The sequence below is a fragment of the Ictalurus furcatus genome, chromosome 3 (genome assembly GCF_023375685.1).
Source record: "Ictalurus furcatus strain D&B chromosome 3, Billie_1.0, whole genome shotgun sequence".
Lineage (NCBI taxonomy): Eukaryota > Metazoa > Chordata > Actinopteri > Siluriformes > Ictaluridae > Ictalurus > Ictalurus furcatus.
Genome location: NC_071257.1, coordinates 8,393,056 through 8,413,221, shown reverse-complemented (window position 1 = coordinate 8,413,221; position 20,166 = coordinate 8,393,056). Strand labels below are relative to the sequence as shown.

Here is a 20,166-nt window from a genome sequence, read left to right as displayed (position 1 = left end):
TAGCCCCTTGTCTGGCCAGAGAGGACAGATGTGAAAAAGGCTAAAGGGGGAAGAGCTGCCTGGGGACACTGGTGTGAGGTGGAGGTTAAGTAATAAATCACTTGAAATGAGGAAACCTGCCTCTGAACTCTTACTGATTGACCACTCTTTTATCTCTTAAATCACCCAGTAGGTCAAAGTTCATCCATGTATATTAAGGATGGCTGTCCCAGCACATCTCAGACTCATAGGATACATCAAACACCTTCATAAAAGTACTCTGAAACTGGATACTGCAATGGAATGATGTAGTGTATGCCAAACCTAGACTTATACATTTATGCTGTAAAAATTTAAATTACAAGGTAAAAATAATGGAATACACCAGTTTTAATACATGGTTTCCTGCAACATCCATTGAAGGAAGCAGCCGACACTCTTTGCCTCAGACCTTCAGCTGCTTATAAAGCATTTCAGTAAGAGAAACGCTCACAAGAAAGTCCTATTTCACAGAAATTACAATGTATGCAGCTATTCAGAATGCACTCGTAAGCCATATTCACAATAAAAACTCAGCGCAATATCAGTGCATCAGTAATGTTCAGACTTTGCATCGTTCAAACTTCCAGCCTTCAATAGGTATTTAAACAGGATGCAGGCATTCACAATCGAAAGATATAAAATACGAAGATATGAAAGTCCCATTGCACTTGTTTTTGTTCCTGTTGTCACTTCACTCTGCTAATGTTGTAATTCTTGCCTGTTCACACATGAGATCATTTCCCAGCAATTCTACCAGGTCTATTCCTGCGTCACTTTTCCCAGGCTTTCGACTCGGACTTGTGTACACGCTTAAACCCTTTCCTAGTAAATAGCTGTTAGTCCTGTGTAAGTGTGTGAAAGGCTCTTGTGGTGTTCTCCAGGTAGCTGAGGGCAGAGGGAACTGTACATGGCACAGAAACCCTACACCATGCATCATCATCCAGGAGAGAGAGAATATTTTCCATACCATCTTTGCATTCTTCACCAAGTCTGGCAGGAAGGTCTTGGTAAGCCATGAATGACCTTTCCTCTTCCTGAAAAGTCAGCGTTCTATTGAATGTTGAAAATTGTGTTTAGAGATATTTATTTAGCCTGCTATATGGTTTCCATGAACTACATATAAATTTAAGACCTTGTTACTTTTAAACTACCATATTATATAGTAACCCCGCCCTCCCAACTGCAGTCATTGTGTTGAGCAGTGTGTGTGTGTGTGTAATATGATGATGGTGTCCTCTGTCTACAGGACTGTGACCGGCCAGGAAGAGCCTGTCTAACCATTTCCTGTAGCTTAGGATCCCAAGCTAAAGACGAAGCTACACTTATTGATGTGCAAATGCTACTGAACACTGAAACACTTAACAAAGTAAGATCTTCCTTGACCAATAATAATCAGTATTTTCGCCACACAAAAAATTGCAAACGTATAACAGTCTTCTGTGAGATATTTAATCAACACCATATCGTAATGTATATTAGAGTGGATTGGCCAGGTTTCTATAAAAATAGGAATAAATGTGTCCCAAATTTTTATGTTTAATACAGGACAGCTCCTCGGTTATTCAGTTTGTGACACGAAGTCATGTCCAAGTGGACAGCCGGGCTATGGAGGTGTCCAGCGGCCTACCAGAGGACATTTCTGTGAGTAGCAGTCTATTATCAGTTCTATTTTAAAAATGTTATAGCTAGCATTATGTCAAGGCAGTCCATTTATACTTTGCACACTTACTGAATTGCTTGCTGTGTGACATTGAAGAGAAAGCTCACTCTGAAAATTTGGGTCATGACCCAGGTGCTCCAACACACTCTGAAGCTCTAAGCACAATGAGATTGAGGTTAAGAGCCTCCCCCATCCCAACCCCAACCCCTAAAATTGTTCTCAAGCCTAGCCTTTCTCTTTTGCTGGTTGATGGCTGGTCCCAGTAGAACTTGCGATATAGTGGTAGTGGCGGTATGATTGCCCTGGAGCACCTTACATCTCTCAGCTGATTGAGTTGCTGAGCCAGTCATGGACCCCCTAACCCCCGCACTACCAAACAAGAAGTAATTCAGGATAGTACTAATAAAATGGGCCTGTGTCCTGCCCCTGTTCCCCAGCTGTAAGTAAGTAGATGGTCATGCCCCTCTGTCCAAAGGTGTTTTTGTTTCCCATTAAAGTGAGTGGATCTTTAGAAATCAGGTCCGCTTAACCTATGTATTCTTTACCTCAATTAGCTGTGTTCAAGTGCACCAGTTGTTTTAAAATCCCCAGTTTATCTTAGCTTCATTTTAGTGTCTAATTATCTTTGTATTTTTATAAAAAAAATTTAAACAAAATGACACTGTGATTAAGATTGTGGAACTTTGGCTGGATTTCTGGTTAGCATTTGCTTTGTGCTAGATAGCCAGGCCCCCACTAAAGACTCTTGGCTAGGAGTTGTTGAATAGTAGGGAGGAGACTGGGAGGTGGTGGGGCAGAAACATCATCACTAACGGAGAAAGATGGAAGAGATGGGAATTTATAGGAAGTAAACTAGGAAGAAGGTGGAAGCCTGGTGTTTCCCCCCATGAAATTCTTCATTGAATAGTTTACCTTGACCAACTGTAGGGATTTATATTTTTCAAGCCATTGTATCCAATTCTCACAAGCCATGCAGCATTAAAGTAAACTGGCAACAGTGCTTTGTACTCATTAGAGATGTGGAAATTTGGCCAGCAGTATTGTGGCTCAGGGTTGGATTTAAAACTCTATTATTGTTACCTCACTTCAGGTTAAGTTCTTACACATTTTAAGGTCATAGACCATATATTGTGTGTACGTAGTAAATTATGAGAGAGAGAGAATGAGTAGCCTTGAGGATGAGAAGATGAGTAAGCTATAATAATTATGTGCAGTATTTATGAAAAACTAGTATGACACTAGTATACAGTATACTATGGAACTAGTATACAGTTCCCTTCAATTATTAGTGTTTTTTTTCCCTAAGTAATACACTATAACACAATGGCTTTCTTCATATCTCTTGATAGGTAAAGTTGTATAGATGAGCTGATAAGATACGTTTATGCTGTGCATTTATAGATTATCATATCATAATATTTTATAAACATTAAATATGTTTTCACATTTAAGGAATGTATCAAAACCAGGCAACCATGCAATACATGATCCAGACACTTCATTCTGAACACATGACTGTGGTCTGCAGTGAAATCCAAATATCAGATATTTTATCTTAATTAAAAACTAACTGTGACTGTCTCAGGTTGTGATTGGCTTTTGTTCTTAGATATACAATGTGTCTATTAAAGGAATATATGTGAGACTTTGCGAATATGTTTGTCTAATCTTCCTTTATTACGTTACAGCTGGTGTTTGAGGCTCTGCACAGTCAGGAGCCCAGGGGTTATGTGGTGGGATGGATCATTGCCATCAGTCTGCTAGTGGGGATCCTCATCTTCCTCCTGCTGGCTGTGCTTCTCTGGAAGGTATTGTTGTAACCTATAAAAACCCAAATGATTGACTAAGAGCAAACAGTCTTGTGACTCTGGGCTTTAGTCATAGTCACGGCTATGCTGCTTCACACTTTACCTCCTGACCAGGAGACCCTGTACATTCACAATGCTAGATTGTTTAACTGATTAAACCTGAATTAAATTGCACTGCAATAACTCAGGCAGAAGCAGAAGCTCTCAGATATATTGGGGAAACTGTTCAGTCAGTGCAAAAGAAGCTTACCTCATTTGTGCTAAGAGTCATTTCTATGGGCTCAGTTGCTTTCACAATGTTATAATAATGATGTGCCATTAAATCATGCTACATACTCGCATGTTTCTCTCTAAGATGATTTAAAGGCATTCTTCCAGCGTATTACAGTCCCGGTACATTAACAGACAGTGTGGGAATCTTTCCTTCCTTTTTATAAGCATCACAAGCCCCGAAGGGCATCTTGTGAAGGGCTGCTTTTGTTGGACAAAATAGCCTAAGGGGCCAGCTGAGAGATCCCATCCTGTCATTGCAACCATGAAAAGGACAAAAGCAAGTGGTCACATCAATTTACAGCATCTCTAAAGAGACGTAGCAATGAAACTGATTTTAAGTTCCCTACAAATTCTTACTTCTTCCATTATCCACTGGGAAAAACACAACAAAATCTTGGAATGTTGGTACAGGGATACATTTCCCTCCCATTCCCCAACACCCTGAATCTGCCAAAACAAACCCCTTTTACAAGAGCTGCACATATGCAGCATGGAGAAAATTCAGGAAATAGCTGAGGAGAACGGAGGTCTAGATCAATAAATAGCGCTCAAAGCAAAGACAAATCCATCGAGTCACCCAAAAAGGAACATCATTTTTACTGCTCTGACAGTTACTGACCTTCACAGCGGTTTATTTATCTTTCTGATCATACGGTATAAAGATACAGACTGCATGTCTATCACTCCATCTGTTTAATAAATGTACCCCTGAAATATTGTAAATGAACATGTTTGGCAGGGCAGTTAAGGGTTTTCTGGGGGGCCTTGGAGTCAAGGAAACAAGGCTGTGTCCCTGTCCCAAACGGCACCCTTGTCGTCTCACGGTTCTCATTTGCACAAGGTTGTAGGGTGGTGTCCTATTTTTCATTTCTCAAGGCTTCAAAATGGTGCTCATGAGCATCCGCTATGCAGTGCTCTTTAACAAAGTGTGCATTGAAACGGACTCAGCAGCAGTCTTGTACCCAAAATTCCATGAGATTGTTAGCAAAGACCAGTCATACAGTAGCAAGAGGAATAAAACGAGAGACAAAGACCTCCAAAATGAAGTCATCGTGTGTTGATATTAATTAAACTTGTCATTAATCAGCATTACAGCTTTTGTGAAACCCAGAATAACTGATTAAACCAAATATGATTCATTATCTAATCTAGATAATTGCCTTATGAATGTTTATAGCATGCACATCATTTTATATAGAGCTACTGTACTGCCTGCAGTCACCATGGTACCTCATTTGAATTTGTCAGAGTGTTCTTGTACAATTTTATTTTGGTAAAGGGACTGACAAAAAGTTAATGAACCCCATTCTTCTTCAGAGTTGACCTTTTCACTGGCCATTGTGCTGTAACCAGTTACTTGATTATCAGGATATTTCAGCGCAAAACCTTGTTGCCCCTGCCAGAAGGTTCAGACTTGGACGTAGATAGAGATTTCAGCAAGATGATAAGGCAAACATACTTCCCATGACCATCTCAGTCTCCAGAATTAAACCCCAGTGAAAATCTGTTGTAAAAAGGAAGTCCATGTGCACAAACCTAAGAATATAAAGGCACTTAAGATATTCTGCATATAGGAAAAGACCAAAATCCTTTACATGTGTAATTGTACATTGTTACTATACTTAAGTATTATTTTGGCATATTTATACTTTGCTTGAGTATTATTGAAATTGAATACATGTAGTCTTAAGTACATTCCAGGAAAAACAATTTTACTTTTTACTCCTTACATTTTTATTTAGACGTTCAATTTACACATTAGAAATCCTGAAGGTCTCTTCTCTTATCCAGCCAATGATGCGACACATCACTAGAATGGACTCAGTTTAGGATCCAATCAAGTTCATTAGTGTAGAAAAAAATGATTACGAATCATGCCAATTTGCTATAGGCATTGTGTTGACCTTCTCATGTTACACAGTGTAGTTAGCTTTCTGTGTCCATTTGAAAATGGATAAGCGACCAGACTGCAGTGTTGAACCTGAGGATAAACGCCCCTGGACTTACCAGGGTAAAATGTTTGAATAGGCTGGAGTAAATAAAGACTCGTATAAAATGAGGCGTCTCCTTTATCTCCATAGAAGGCATGAACTTCATAGAATTTGAAAAAGCATGTTGAGGTTTACATTTGGTTAATTTGCTCTTTGCTATATTTAATTAATCCTGTTTTCTAGGCAAAACTGTGTAGTTGTGTAGTTCAAAACAAAAATCATCTTCTACAGTTTTAGTACTAAAAGTTGCATTTTGCATGAAAACAGGACAATAACAATTTTATCAGTTAAAACAATTTACCTTTTACTTGAGGACATTTAAAACATTTTTCTTATTTACACATTTTTTGAGTAAGAGTTTGACACATTATCTATACTTCATTAAGTATAATTACTTTATATCTTTATACTTTATGCTTAAAATATCACTTATTGTATATTTATTATTAATGAATTTGGCTCATTGTCATCAAGGGTTCTAATAATTCTGGAGGGCATTGTAACTAACTAGGTGAATGCTAATGTTCTTAAGTTGCTGATATTATTAGTTACTAAAAAAAAACCCCAAAAAAACCCCAGAGCAGCAGGGGCAAGTGTAGCTTGAATGGTGTTTGTGTTTCAGGCCTTTTACTTCAGGAAAAACTCTGAGTGTAAACACTTGTGCTCACTAAATCCAGCTTGTATGAATTCAGACCAGCTTTTCCTCTTGCAACCATGACACGCAGATGCTATGCGAGTAACAGTGCCCTATCTTGCACCTGCTAAACATTAATGCGTGTGCGTCTGTGCATGAGTAAATATTTAGTTGGATTTCATTTATTTAGAAGATGTCCTTCATATCTAACAAAAGCTTCTAATGCTACTAACGCAAAGAATTATTTTAAATACAGTTTATTTAATCATTAATCTGTTTTTAATGTTTTATAGTTAATTGTAAACATGGATTGCGTTGGAGAATCAATGAACTTAAAAGCTTTAAGAAGAAATGTAACAATGTAAAATTTAACTTTCAGTAGAAACCTTTGCTCTTTGCTCTTATACACTAACAGTCGGTCTTTCTCTTCACGTCTGTGTTTTGTGAGCGTGTAAGTAGAATTTAAGTCAAGAAACTGTCACACTTATGCTATAGGCTGTCTAGTGAATTTTTAGAGTAACCCCTTTGTTCAGCTGTGTTTGATACTGTACAGCAGGTGCGTTTCCTGTCACCAACAAGGCACACACAGAAGAGATAATATCATTAACCAGGGTTGCCAGGTTAATGGGATTGGGCACTGGATAAGGGGGAGACTTTTAGACACACTGTTTGTACTTAATTGATAAGATTTAAGTTTGGTTATTTGCTATAAAACAAGATCTTGGTGGCCACTGAGTATTTTAAATTAGCCCAGTCTGCAAACCCCATAAACTATCCTATCTACTGCTCCTGTCCAGCATGATTCACGCCCCAGTGGACCTCTAGTAGTGTTCATTGCGGTTCCCATTTTTTACCACTTTAATAATTCTCAGTTGAGTGGGGCAATGAGCGCGCTGTGAGCCCACAGTTTCACAACATCTAGAAAGCCAAGCAAATCAGTTGAACATGTGTCAAGATTTTCAAGTCATTGGTCACTGAAATGAGGTATTTAATATTTCAGTGTCATTTAAAATGTATGGAATTGTGAATGGGGACATTACATATGAAGCTTATGATTTGTTGAGTGGCTGATTTATCTAGTGAGGCTCTGCCCCAACTACCCCTATGGACAAGCTGTCACTGGAGAGTGGCCATCATTAAGGCCATATAAATGTAAGTTACTGTGAATAAATGTAAACAATAAGCAACAATTGAAATTTATTATTATACAAAAGTACAAGGCAGTCAGGTAAAGGAGCAGGTCCTGGTTATAACATTTTATTTATTTTATTTTTTTTTACCTCTGTGACTATCAGAGAGGAGTATTTAACTCCTGGTCAGGTCAAAGATTAGAATAAAATCACTGATTATTTCCACACAGTGCTGGACAAATAATTTTAAGTTATAATAAGAGATTTCACTTAGTTAAAACTAATTCACCAATTTATAGTTGTACAGTATTATTCATTATCTATAACTTGTAGTTGAAAAAAAATAACTAAATTAGTAAATAAGTTGTTATGCAGTAATTATGCAGTGTTACACCATGGTCCATCTCATCACAGGGCTTGTGTAAAGTTTGGCAGTAAAAAGTTATTAATTACCTTTCTCTTAGCTGTATGATAGAAATTGAGCCATATTTTGGAGAATGTCACAATATGTCACATACTGACATGTTTGTTCTTTTTCTATTTTTGTTGTCAGATGGGATTTTTCAGGCGGCATTACCGAGAGATAATAGAGGCAGAAAAGAACAGGAAAGACAGCGATGAGAGCTGGGATTGGGTTCAGAAGAGTGAATGAGAGCCTGGGGTTGTTTCAGATGACCCACTAAGCTGCTACCTTCATCACGGCCATGTCCTTAGACTCATACCATCCAGTCTTCCATATGTGGAAGAGATGAATATTCTCCAAATTTTTCGGAGCCTTGACACTTTTTTTTCTGTAGGTAGAAATGGATATTTGGCATGACAACGTGGTTCACCAGTTATGACTCATAGTGGAATTCCATATGATCCCAGCGGAGGTGGCCGTCTGCCAGTTGGAGTGGAGAGACGGAAGGAAAGAAACGAAGACTTCCACCAAAGGATATGGATATTGTGTCAAAACTAGCAGATCATAAAAACCCTCAGGGCGCTGTATAAGAGCAAAGAGCTATTTTTTTTAACATGTCTTCATGTATGTTGTATAAATGAGAGCTTCAGGAGGGCTTGTAGATTTTTGGCCTTCAAACATATATTTTTGGTATTGATGTTTGAAAGCACTGATTACTGATACATGCTGAAGACTTGATACTCTTCATGTAAAGATCAATGTTCCAGGAAGAACATATAATATTATGAAAAGTTGGAAACATCCTGCAAATGAAGGGTTGTACCTCTGCTTCTTTTCATTTCACATCCATCCAGTTTGCGAAAGATATGTTTTCGTTCTTGCTTTTGTTTATCAGTTAGAAAAGAAACAGAAAGGCAAGTCAGTGCAAGTTACCAAATCTTTAATCATTCACATTTGCACTGGATAATACTCCATTTTATAAGCGATATGAACAATTCTATGTAGTCCCTTTAGCCCCACATCCCTTCTTTTATTTCTTTTGAAAGTAAACAATAGCATAAATTGTCCGCCAAAGAGTATAATATGTGGTATCTTGATTCCAGCCTTTGCACGCATCGTTTTCTTAAAGCTTTCACTGTTTTTGTAGTGTAATTATTCTTAGCCTCTGGTTAAATATTGCACATAAAGATAAGTCAGAATGTGTTACACTTCATGACTGGGCCTAAGCTCACTCTTTGGGGCTTTTGGGAAAAGTTTTATGTCAACACATTGGAATGCTGAAAAGCTCCCTCATAACTCAAGAGCACATCAGTTATAAAGCAAAGCCCCAATCCAAGCAGTCAGAGGTGTGCAGTCACATCTTTCAGAACTATTATTATTCAAGATCATTGGCCAATGAAGCATAACTATCAAATGCAGCACTAAAACAGAACATAATGAATATAGAAACTATTAAAATCCATCATCATGTTCTGGTTTCTGGTGTGAGGGCCTAAACCAGTGAGCAAACTGTAGCCATCGTTTTCTAATTTTCCTTCGATTTTGACCCATAATCTTTATCATACACTGAATCTACAACTTGTCACATGTATCCTTTTTGTTTGAACGGAAAAAATTATGTTTATTAATAATATAAATATTTGTTAAAAACAGAGATGCCACCTGGCTAAGAATTTTTTATTAGCTCTGTAATTCACTGAGCTTTTATGCCAAAGTCAGCAAATTTTCCAGTTACTTCACTGCTTATAATTTAAATTAGCTGATTTACTGATATCTGAGAAACTGGTGTGAAGAAAATTGCTTGTATGTTGTATGAATGATCCATTATGTCACTGGCTTGGCATTTCTCCTCTGCACCTGGCAAAGGTTTTTTTTTTTTTTTTTTTTGCATGGACGTGCATCTGAGAGAGAAATACTTGACATTAAGTAGGTATTTAAGTGTTGTACATTAACTGTGAGTGTTTTAACAGTATTATTATCACTTTTTTTTAAATAAACTACTGTCACAGATTTTCATTTTTTTAAATGCAATGAAGTCTATATTGTACAAGTTATGCGAGTTGTTCAGGTTGTATATTTGTCTGTTGATTTTTCCATTTTAAAATTAAAGTTCACAATTTGATGTTTTTTTGTGTACCTCAAATGTGTGAACTCTTTACTGAGTTTTGTAGCAATATCGCCATCTAGTGCTTTCTAAGTTGCAATGGACATTTTTTTTCTCAGAAAAGTCTTTTTAAACATAAAGCCAAAGCCTTCTGAATTCATGTTAGTAATAAAGCATAACTCCAGAATGAACATGATAAGAACTAGAACTACACTATCATTTAGTACAAAACTAAACTTTAAGGTTTCAAGGCTTATTGTCATTGGCCATGAAACTGCAGCTGCATCCAATGTTGTACGCACAAGTAAAAAGACAAGTACTAACATCCTCCCATCCACCCCAAAACAACATTTAACATACTGTACACACAAACATACAAGAAAAGACAAGTGCTCCCATCTTACCCTTCCCACATGTATTAGTTATTACACAAATACTTATTTATGCATACATTGTAATTATTGTGCATATTGTAGTTATTGCACAATTTCTGGTTCTTGCACTTATTGTCATTTTCAGACATATAGTTATTGCAAAGTTATTACATGTAAAGTAGTTGTCCTGAAAACCATCCTATTACTTAAAAACGATTTAAACCTAAACTACATATTTGTTTTTATCTGCATGTAACTGCAGTTTGTTTAAAAAAAAAATGTATACCCACTGCACTAAAATGACATAATACCTTATAATCATCTAAGTATTTACTGAGGTCATTGTTTGGCTCAGATGACACCTGTTACTATTAGACACAAGAGAGCCAATCAGAGAGCTTTGCCAGCAAACTACATTAATAATTTGTTGCTTCTGTGTTGCTGGTGGTTACAAGGAGCTGCTACAACACCAGGTAATTACAGAAGTATTTTTATTATTATGGACAATTTCCCAGTTTTTAAGAGCAAGACAATTTCAGTCTATTTTCTCAGTTTGTGACACGTTTATAAGGAATGCTTTTAAGTGTTTTAAATATCACAAGGCCAACAGAACAGGTTTGCTCAGTATACAAACTATATATACATGCTATGTTATTCATGATGTCATATACACCTCTGTGTGTGTGTGTGTGTGTGTGTGTGTGTGTGTGTTATTGTAATATGCTTTAATATGCTGCTAATATGAGATTTTATTTTCCTTATAAGTGATGGCATCCCTAGTAGAAGACGGCTTAATAAAGACAAGTTTGATTGAGCAGGTTGTCGCCCCTATCGCCACTCACATTTCTTACCTCACGCTGCTGTCTGAGACTGATGACAAGACAGAACAGTTCATACAGCTGGAGGCTTCAGCTCATGCTGTAGCCAAGGCCTCCAGGAACATGGCTGATGTAGCATCAAGGTCAGTTAAAGTCACGAGGATTAACTCAACAGAAACAGATCAACGGAATTAACTGGCCATGTTGAAAATGGTGTACTATGCATATGGACTATTCAAAATACACACACACTTTGTATTAGGAACACCTAGCTCGTCATTCAGACAATTATGTAGCACCCACATAATGCATGAACTCATAAACTGATACAGGTCAAGAGCTTCAGGTCATTTTCCCATCAAACACCAGAATGGAGACAATATCAATGACTTGGGCTGGATTTCAGAAACTGAGGATTTTCTGGTATTTGCACATACAACAGTCTTTAGAGTTTAAACAGAATGGTATGAATAAAACATCCAATGAGCGAGATTTCTGCAGGTGCAAACACTTTGTTGATGAGAGAGGTCAGAAGAGAATGGCCAAATTGGTTCGCGCTAATAGGAAGGCTACTCTTATTCAAATAAGCACTCTTTACAATCATGGTGAGCTGAAAAGCATCTCAGAAAACACAATACATCAAACCTTTCAGGCAGATGGGCTACAACAACAGATGACTACATAAGGCTCCACTTCTGTCAGCCAAGAACAGGAATCTGAGACTACAGCGGGAACAGGCTCACTAAAACTGGTCAGTTGAAGATTGGATAAATTTCGCATAGTCTGAAGAATCTCAATTTCTGCTGTGACATGCAGATGGTTGGATCAGAATTTGGCATCAACAGTTTGAATCCATGAACCCAATCTACCTTGTGTCAAGAGTTCAGGCTGGTGGTGGTAGTTTTATGATGGCATGAGAAATGTATTCCTGGCACATATTGGGCCCCTTAATATCAATCTAGTATCATTTGAATGCTGCAGATTATCTGAGGATTGTTGCTGACCACGTGTATCTCTTTATGGCCACAATTCACCCATCTCATAATGGCTACTTCCAGCATGATAATGCAACATGTCACAAAGCAGAAGTTGTCTCCAGCTGGTTCCATGAACATGACAATTTGTTTGGTGTACTTCAATGGTCTCCCCATTCACCAGGTCTGAATCCAATAGAGCACCATTGGGATGTAGTAGAATAGGAGATTCACAGTATGAATGTGCAGCTGACAAATTGATTTGATGAACTATTATATGAACCAGACGTCGACCAGAACATGGATCAGAATCTCAAAGGAATCTTTCCAACAGCTTGTGGAATCAATGCCATAAAGATTTGAGGCTTTTCTGGGATTTAAAAAAAGAATCAGTACACGATAGATTTTCCAGTCCAGGAAAGATACTCAAAGCCAAATTTCCAATAAGATAGCCAAAGTGTTCGTTGCATTTAACTATATCCCACAATGCAATGTGGTCATTTTCAAAATAAAAGCAGGAAAACTGTGGTGAAGAAGGTAACCTTAAAGCCCTTGGTTATACAGTACTGTGTTTTCATCTACATGTTGCAGGTAACAAAATCTGTACTTTTGTGAACAGATATGTAAAAATGTAAACAAGCCAATGCTAATTATTAGTATTATTAGCAGTATGTATGTCATTTTAAACACATGTACTGTTACCGTACCACTGTTTTCATGTCCACAGAGTGATGGCAGAGTCAGACGATGATGTCATGAGGTTGGAAATGGGTCCACTCCTGGAACCTCTAATGATGTCAGGTCAGCATGTTCTTCTTGCCACTCAAAAGCTCAGCATACAGCCAGAAGTAAGACAGCACAGAGAAGAACTTATTGAAGCCACACAGAATGTGCTCCTAGGAGTCGTGAAGGTAAAATGAGGAGAATACGCAATTGGGATGCATAAGATATGGTTGTATATAGTTCATTACCATTGCCTTTTTTTTCTTACATGAGACTAAACATGCCTTTTGCTGATGCAGGTTCTTTTAGTAGAGGATGATGCAACTGTAAGGAAAATTACTACAGCTGCTCACTGGCTCTTGGATTGCCTAAGAGATGTTGGAGATTCTACAGACATGCCATCATTACTTAAAGCATTCCAGGCATTTTCCAAGGCCTTATTGTTGCTTCACAACTTGGTAATGGCTAGAGTAAAAGACCTACGGGATCACAGGCAGCAAGATTGTTTAAAAACATCTGTGGAAATATTGAGAAGATGCATCTCGATGCTTCACACTTCCATGTACACAACAATCAAACACCCAACCAGCGTGGTTGCACAAGATTCAAAGAAATACATACTCCAACTTGTAGACTCCACTATAAATGATATCATAATGATGCTCAAAGGCAACTATCAGTGCATGTCCACGGGTTTATGTGGATATTACACAGAGAGACGGATCCGATTATTGAAATTGCTGTCTGATCCAGCGTTCATTTTGCTTAAAGACAGTAACTTTGATGTTGTGTTGCGAGATTTGGTGTTCCATAGCATGGCTGTTGCAAACTCCTCTCAGAGAGAAAATAGGTCTTGTGTGACAGCAAATTGTAAACTTGTCCTGCAACTGTGGTCAGAGATATCACAGCAGATGAGACACACAAAGATGAATTGTACAGATAAGCAGGAGCTAAAAGACTATCAGGAGAAGTTGTGTGTCTCTTTAATGATACAAATCCATGAGCTGGATGAGGCAGTGGTAAAAGCAACTCTATACCAGGTAACTGACACTTTTGTCTTAACATCAAGTCCTCTAGAGCAGCTGGTAAACACTGTACATAATCTCTTAGAAGCTGACCTAGAGGATGGTTTGGACCTGGATCGTATCCAAACTTTATTTAGGACTTTCATATCCTATGCAGATAGGATGGCTGAAGTAGCCAGCTTCGTCTCAGCTTTAGCCATTGATGAAAAGAGTCTTGAAAGTGTGGAAAACTCAATTTCTTGCCTTCTGCGACTTAAGGATGGAGTGGTACCACTTTTACTGGAGCTTGAGGGAAATGCAGTGCACTACCATGGCGCTCTACATAAACTGATCAATTTTCACCAGAAATGGGGGGAAGAAACAGAACAACTGCTGAATGCACTCTGCGATGTCATAAATGTAAAGGATTTCATACACCTATCTGTTCAGGAGATGAAGTATGATTTGGATAAGTGTGTAGAGGCCCATAAATCCCAGGATCACCACCTTTTGAACAAACATATAAGACTTCTGATTGGTCGAATGAGCCAGGTAGTTCAGTTTGTGAGAAGACGTGTGGATAAGAGTGATGATCCCATCTATCGTAATGGATTACTGGTACTTGTTAAGCAAGCTGAAAATTCTGCAGCTGAAGTGACAGGGTATGCAACAGACATATTTAATACCAACTTTCAAGAGGGAGCATTCCTTTTGTTAGCCAACAGCATCACAGTGGCTATAAAGAACTTTGATGTTCTTCATGAGGGTTTAGACGGTCTACAGCACCCACATCTGCTTAGCCCACTGAGAGAAGGGGCTCGGCAGGTAGCTACTACCCCACCCGTGCCTTACATAAAAGAGCCAAAGACAACAAATGATCAGGCCAAAACTGAGGATTTAGACAATGGAGATGAAAAGGAAGATTTAGCAGTTAAGCATGAAGTTACACTTTCAGAAAAGGAAAATCCTGAACTTTCCACAGTGCATCAGTCTGAAACCAGAGAAATGAAGAAGTCATTTTTAACAGAATCGAACTCTGTACAAATGTATCACAGTACTGACTTGTTACCTCTCTTATATGAAGTTGTTAACATGAGCAAAGCTAAAAACGTTGAAGCTTTAAACATAGCTTGCACACGGATTATGGAACTTTCCAGTTGTTATACCCAGGCTACAAAAGAGGCTGCCAGTATTATAGAGGAAAACGATAATCAGGCAATTGAAACTCTTCGGTCTGAGCTAGTCACTCTGACACCACTGCTTGTTCAGGCAGCACAGGAAACAGCCATGAGTTCAGTCAAGATCATAGATACTGTCTATAAACATAGCGCTCAGTTTTCTGACCTCATCAAAAACATACACAATATTCTGCTGCCAGTAACTGGCATGTGGTATCATGCCATCAAAGCAATGATTCATAGCCATACAGCAAACATGGTGGACACCTGCATCCAAGAGCTCACAGAAGTCATGTGTTTGTGTGTAGACACAGTTGAACTAGTGACATCAACTGATATTAAAGTGAGGAGAGGTGAGAGTAATGACAGCATAACATCTCTATTAAGCAAGCTTCAAAAAGCCCAAACTAATACCAAGAATCTCACAGACCTGCTTGTCTCCAAAACAAGTCAGTCTGATGAACTTGATGGACCTTGTATACTCTGGGCATTGTCCATCCAAGTTCTACTGACCTCACTAGATCGGATTTTGGGAACAGGTACCACTCATGAAAGGGGACAGCTGATCCAGCATCAGATGACACCCAAAAAATGGTTAACAGCAATGTCTGAGAACTCACTTCGAATCCAAGAGGCAGCAAGGCTGTCTTCCTTAAACTGTAGAGATAGCTGTAAAGCAAAACTCTTGAAAGAAAGAGGGGACGTGAAAGCACTCAGTGACGTCTATTTACAGGCCATGGAGGACCTTGGTACTGTATCCAGGTCAGGTATCCTGAGGCTTGCAAGAACAGAGCTCCTACAGAGACAGCTTCAGATTAAAATGAAATCACTTTGTTGTCTTTTGAGCAAAGTTAATGAGGAGTATGTAGCAGCGATTCAAAACGCTGTCTCTTTGGCTTTTTCAGCAATCAGAAAAGATTGTTCCATGGAAGCCAAAGAAATCCACACACAGTTTGAAGCAACTGCAGACTTTCTCCTGAAGAATGTTAAAACTGCCACAGAATCTGTCCAAGATTGTTTAAACTTTATGAGAGACCCAAGGGAGAGGTCCAGTCTGAGATTCATTAGAGACCATTTGTCATTTCAGTTGTCAGAAATAGTGACTAGGGCAAAGTTAATAATGGAGACACAGACTGTCTCTGAGACTTTAAGCATTGACATTCAGACACAGTGCTGGTCAGCAAAAGCACATTACCTTGTAGAAGAACTTTACAAAGTAGATGGAATTTTGCCTGTCACAAAAGAACAAATCAAACTGGGCTTGCAGGGCAAATCGTGCAGTGGAGTTTTGCAGACTGATATAAAACCAAGCTCTATCACAAAGGACAAAAAACCTCCTAGACAAGTCAGCTCTGAAAAAACAAATCGTGTAAACATTCCTCCTACAAACGACCAGGAATCAAAAATGGTAACAAATTATTCAACAATGAAATGAGTGATCTCACAAATTGATTATTACTATTTTCATGTAGAAATAACACATTCATGTATTACATAGGACCTGTTATCACAGAGGAGTGCTAGAGTGCAAGTGTTCAGCTCTCTGGATCCAACTCTGGCTTACACTTCACTCTTCTTGAAGCAAGAAGCAGAAAAATGGGATGTTCGTGGGAACCAGATTGTCAAGGTGACCAAAGAAATGGCTGATAAAATCTATGATATGACCCAGTACTTAAAAAGGAAAGGGCCAATTCAGGTAAAATAAACATCTTGAATTTTTAATTATACATTATTATTTCATAAATTATTATTACATTTTTATTTAACAACTTGATTTCATTTCCAGACTAAAGATGCCTTTGTATCATCAGCTAAAGATTTAGTGTTGAGCTGCCAGACTGTCACACATTTTGTGAAGGTAATAGCTGACCATTGCCTGGATCAACACTCTACTAAGGAGCTGTGCATCATAGCAGAGCAGATTGTCACCATTACTAACCAGCTCACCATTATTTCCAGGTGAGGTATAGCAAGACAGAATCATTACCTATATTTTTCACAACTCCATACATTTCATGTTATTGTGAAATGGCAGCTGTGGCTCAGGTGGTTGAGTGGGTTGTCCAATAATCGTAGGGTTGGCGGTTCGATTCCCAGCCCACATAACCCCATATGCTGAAGTATATAAGTGTGCCATTTTATCATGCATTTCTTTTGGCAAGTCAAGTTCAGCATCTACTTTGTTTACATCAGAGGTCATTTGTAAATGGGCTGTACTTATATAGCGCTTTTATCCAAAGCGCTTTACACCATGTCTCATTCACCCATTCACACACACACACCAATGGTAGCAGAGCTGCCATGCAAGGTGCTAACTTGCCATCAGGAGCAACTTGGGGTTCAGTATCTTGCCCAAGGACACTTCGGCATATGGAGTAATGTAGGCCGGGAATCAAACCCCCAACCCTACGGTTATTGGACAGCCCGCTCTACCACCTAAGCCACAGCCGCCTTTTAAGAGACTTTTTTAAAAGCCATATTTTAAAAGACTCACTAATTCACTATATCAGAATTCCAACGGGTCAAATTTACTGTCTCTTTAATATCTGGTAGATTCCAGAAATTGACTTAATGACATTTAGAAACTCCTGACTGGCCAGCTGTCATAATTAATCCCCGATATCATGGGGAGTGTACCTGTGGCAGTATTTAAGGGCCTCCCTTTAGAGCCACTGCTTTTTTGCCTTTATATCATTGGAAGATTCAAGAAACTCAGCCAAGACCTCAGAAAAAAAAAACTCCACAGGTCCTTAGGAGCAATTTCCAAACAACTGAAGGTACCACAAGCATAAGTACAAACAATTGTATGCAAAAATAAAAAGCTTTGGACCACACCAACACTATATCGTTCAGGACCGAGGTACAAATGAACTCCCAAGGATGAACAAACTTTGGTCCAAAAGGTTCAGTTGAACCCCAAGACAACAACAAATGAGTTGGAGGACTCAGGTACCAAAGTATGTACATCTACCATTAAGAGAGTCTTCAACTGCCATGGTCTGAAAGACTGTTGGGCAAAGAAGAAGCCCCTATGCCAAGACCAGCGTAAAAAAGCCAGATTGAAATTTGCAGGTGATTACCAGGACAAAGACCTGGTTTTTGGAGGAGTGTTCCCTGGTCAGATGAAGCAAAAATGTAACTGTTTGGTCATAATGATCAGCACATAATGATCAACACTGGAAAAGGGAATGGTGCATTTCAGAAAATAGACGGTGTCATGAGGAAGGAGGCTTATCTAAAAGTACTGAAGCAACACCTCAAGACATCAGCCAGAAAATCTCAACTGGGTTTTCCAGCAGGGCAGTGAATATCCCTCCAAAGCTGTAACACAATGCCTTAAAGACAACAAAGTGAAAGTATTGGAGTGGACACCACAAATTGAATTTCATTTCCATTTATTTATATAGTGCTTTTAACAATGGACATTGTCACAAAACAGCTTTACAGAAATCCAGATATGTATGTTGATCCCTAATGAGCAAGCCAGAGTCAACAGTGCCAAAGGAAAACCTTGAGAGGAACCAGAATCAAAAAGGAACCCTTCTTCTGGGTGACACCAGGTAGTGTTATTATGAATCATTAATTTTCCACAACTGTATTATATAAACAGTAATAAGTGTGCTGAACGGATCAGGTGTGTGTTGACAGCATGAGTATAATTTTTTTTTCCCCCATTGGATTTTTTTGCATTAAGTCTATACTATCCAATTGAAGAAAGAATGTCTCATGTCAAATTTTGACTATCCATGACTATGCATATGGGGCCATCCTTAGCAGCAGTGAGTGATTCACAGGTGAAGGAAGCTCTAAGCAGAAGTAGAGCAAGATGGATAAGGCAGGTCCAGAGGGCAGAAGGAATAGGGCTCACCAGCATCTCATTAGTCCACAAGAGTAACGTGTCGCTTGATCATAAAAGACCAAAAGGTCACTCAGATACTGTGGTGCAAGGCCATTCAATGCTTTGTACATCACTAATAGTATTTTACCGCAAGATTGCCCGCAATGTCCAGCACCCTGGCTCCTGGTATACAGCTAACTAGAGCTGCTGGTGCCCTTAAAGTCCTGGCTACTTTTAGATGCCAAAGAATAGTCTCCTATTACCAGAGCTTTTTCAACAGGCTTCTCAGTGTGTGTCTCACTGAGGACAGCAAACCTGTTTGGCACATGAAGCAGAGAGGAGTGGTGCTCCCATGGACGATCCTTAGAGTAAGCTTTGGATTTGCAACTATGCCCTGTGAGGGCTCTAATGCCGGAGTTGGGGGTTCACTATGTCTGCCTAAGGCATCCAGATTTCCCCCTACCTAAACTATGCTCTTGCTATCATTAGTCCTCTCTAGCATTTGTATGTAAACTTCTAATTCTGAAATCTTCTCAGTCAGACAAATTCCGACAAATAAAACCATTATTAATAACAAAAGAAGAATGATTAAACATCCTGCACTCAACACATTGAACAAGCCCTGACCTGAATACCATAGAAAATTTGTAGATTGAACTGAAAAAAACTTGCCTGAGCAAGGAGTGCCACAAACCTGATTAAGTTACTGAGTTCTATCAGGAAGAATGGGCAAATACTGAGAAACTTGTGTAAGGTTAACCCAAGCATTTCATTCAAGCTAAGCAATTAGAAGGTAAATTTTTTTTTTTATGTAAATTTTTGACCAATTGAAAATCTGATATAATAAATAAAAGCTGAAATAATCTCTCTTAGCTGTTATTTTGAAATGACCTCGTATGGACATAAATTAAACATTCTAATTGACTCAAAACAGGAAATGTATGGTACATGAAATGTAACTGTTTGTGAAAAATTGAGTTTGAATGTCCTTCGTCTAGATGTATATAAACTTTTGGCCTCAACTTTATACAGGTTAAGGTACTTTTTTAGTACACCTTAATTCCAACACTGTACATTTCTACAAGCTATCAACCATTAATTAAACAGGGCAATATCTCATGTGACCCAAGGGGTGCATGGTCTCTCTCCAGTGTTAATGCAGTAACTCCTGCGTGCAAGTCCTCCGATGAAATCCTGGTGAAAAATGCCCAGAATTTGCTTCAGACTGTTATC

At 38.6% G+C, this 20,166-nt stretch overlaps 1 protein-coding gene across 1 annotated transcript in view; it reads left to right on the top strand.

Annotated features, from left to right (window-relative positions):
• Nucleotides 1-10,042, top strand: part of itga9 (integrin, alpha 9) — an 86,862-nt gene extending 76,820 nt beyond the window's left edge. The window contains exons 24-28 of the mRNA XM_053620637.1: nucleotides 903-1,028; nucleotides 1,268-1,387; nucleotides 1,567-1,662; nucleotides 3,370-3,489; nucleotides 8,071-10,042. Of these exons, the coding sequence (XP_053476612.1) occupies nucleotides 903-1,028; nucleotides 1,268-1,387; nucleotides 1,567-1,662; nucleotides 3,370-3,489; nucleotides 8,071-8,169 (561 nt within the window). The 3' untranslated portion in view covers nucleotides 8,170-10,042. The remainder of the gene's footprint in view (nucleotides 1-902; nucleotides 1,029-1,267; nucleotides 1,388-1,566; nucleotides 1,663-3,369; nucleotides 3,490-8,070) is intronic.
• Nucleotides 10,043-20,166: the final 10,124 nt, after the last annotated feature.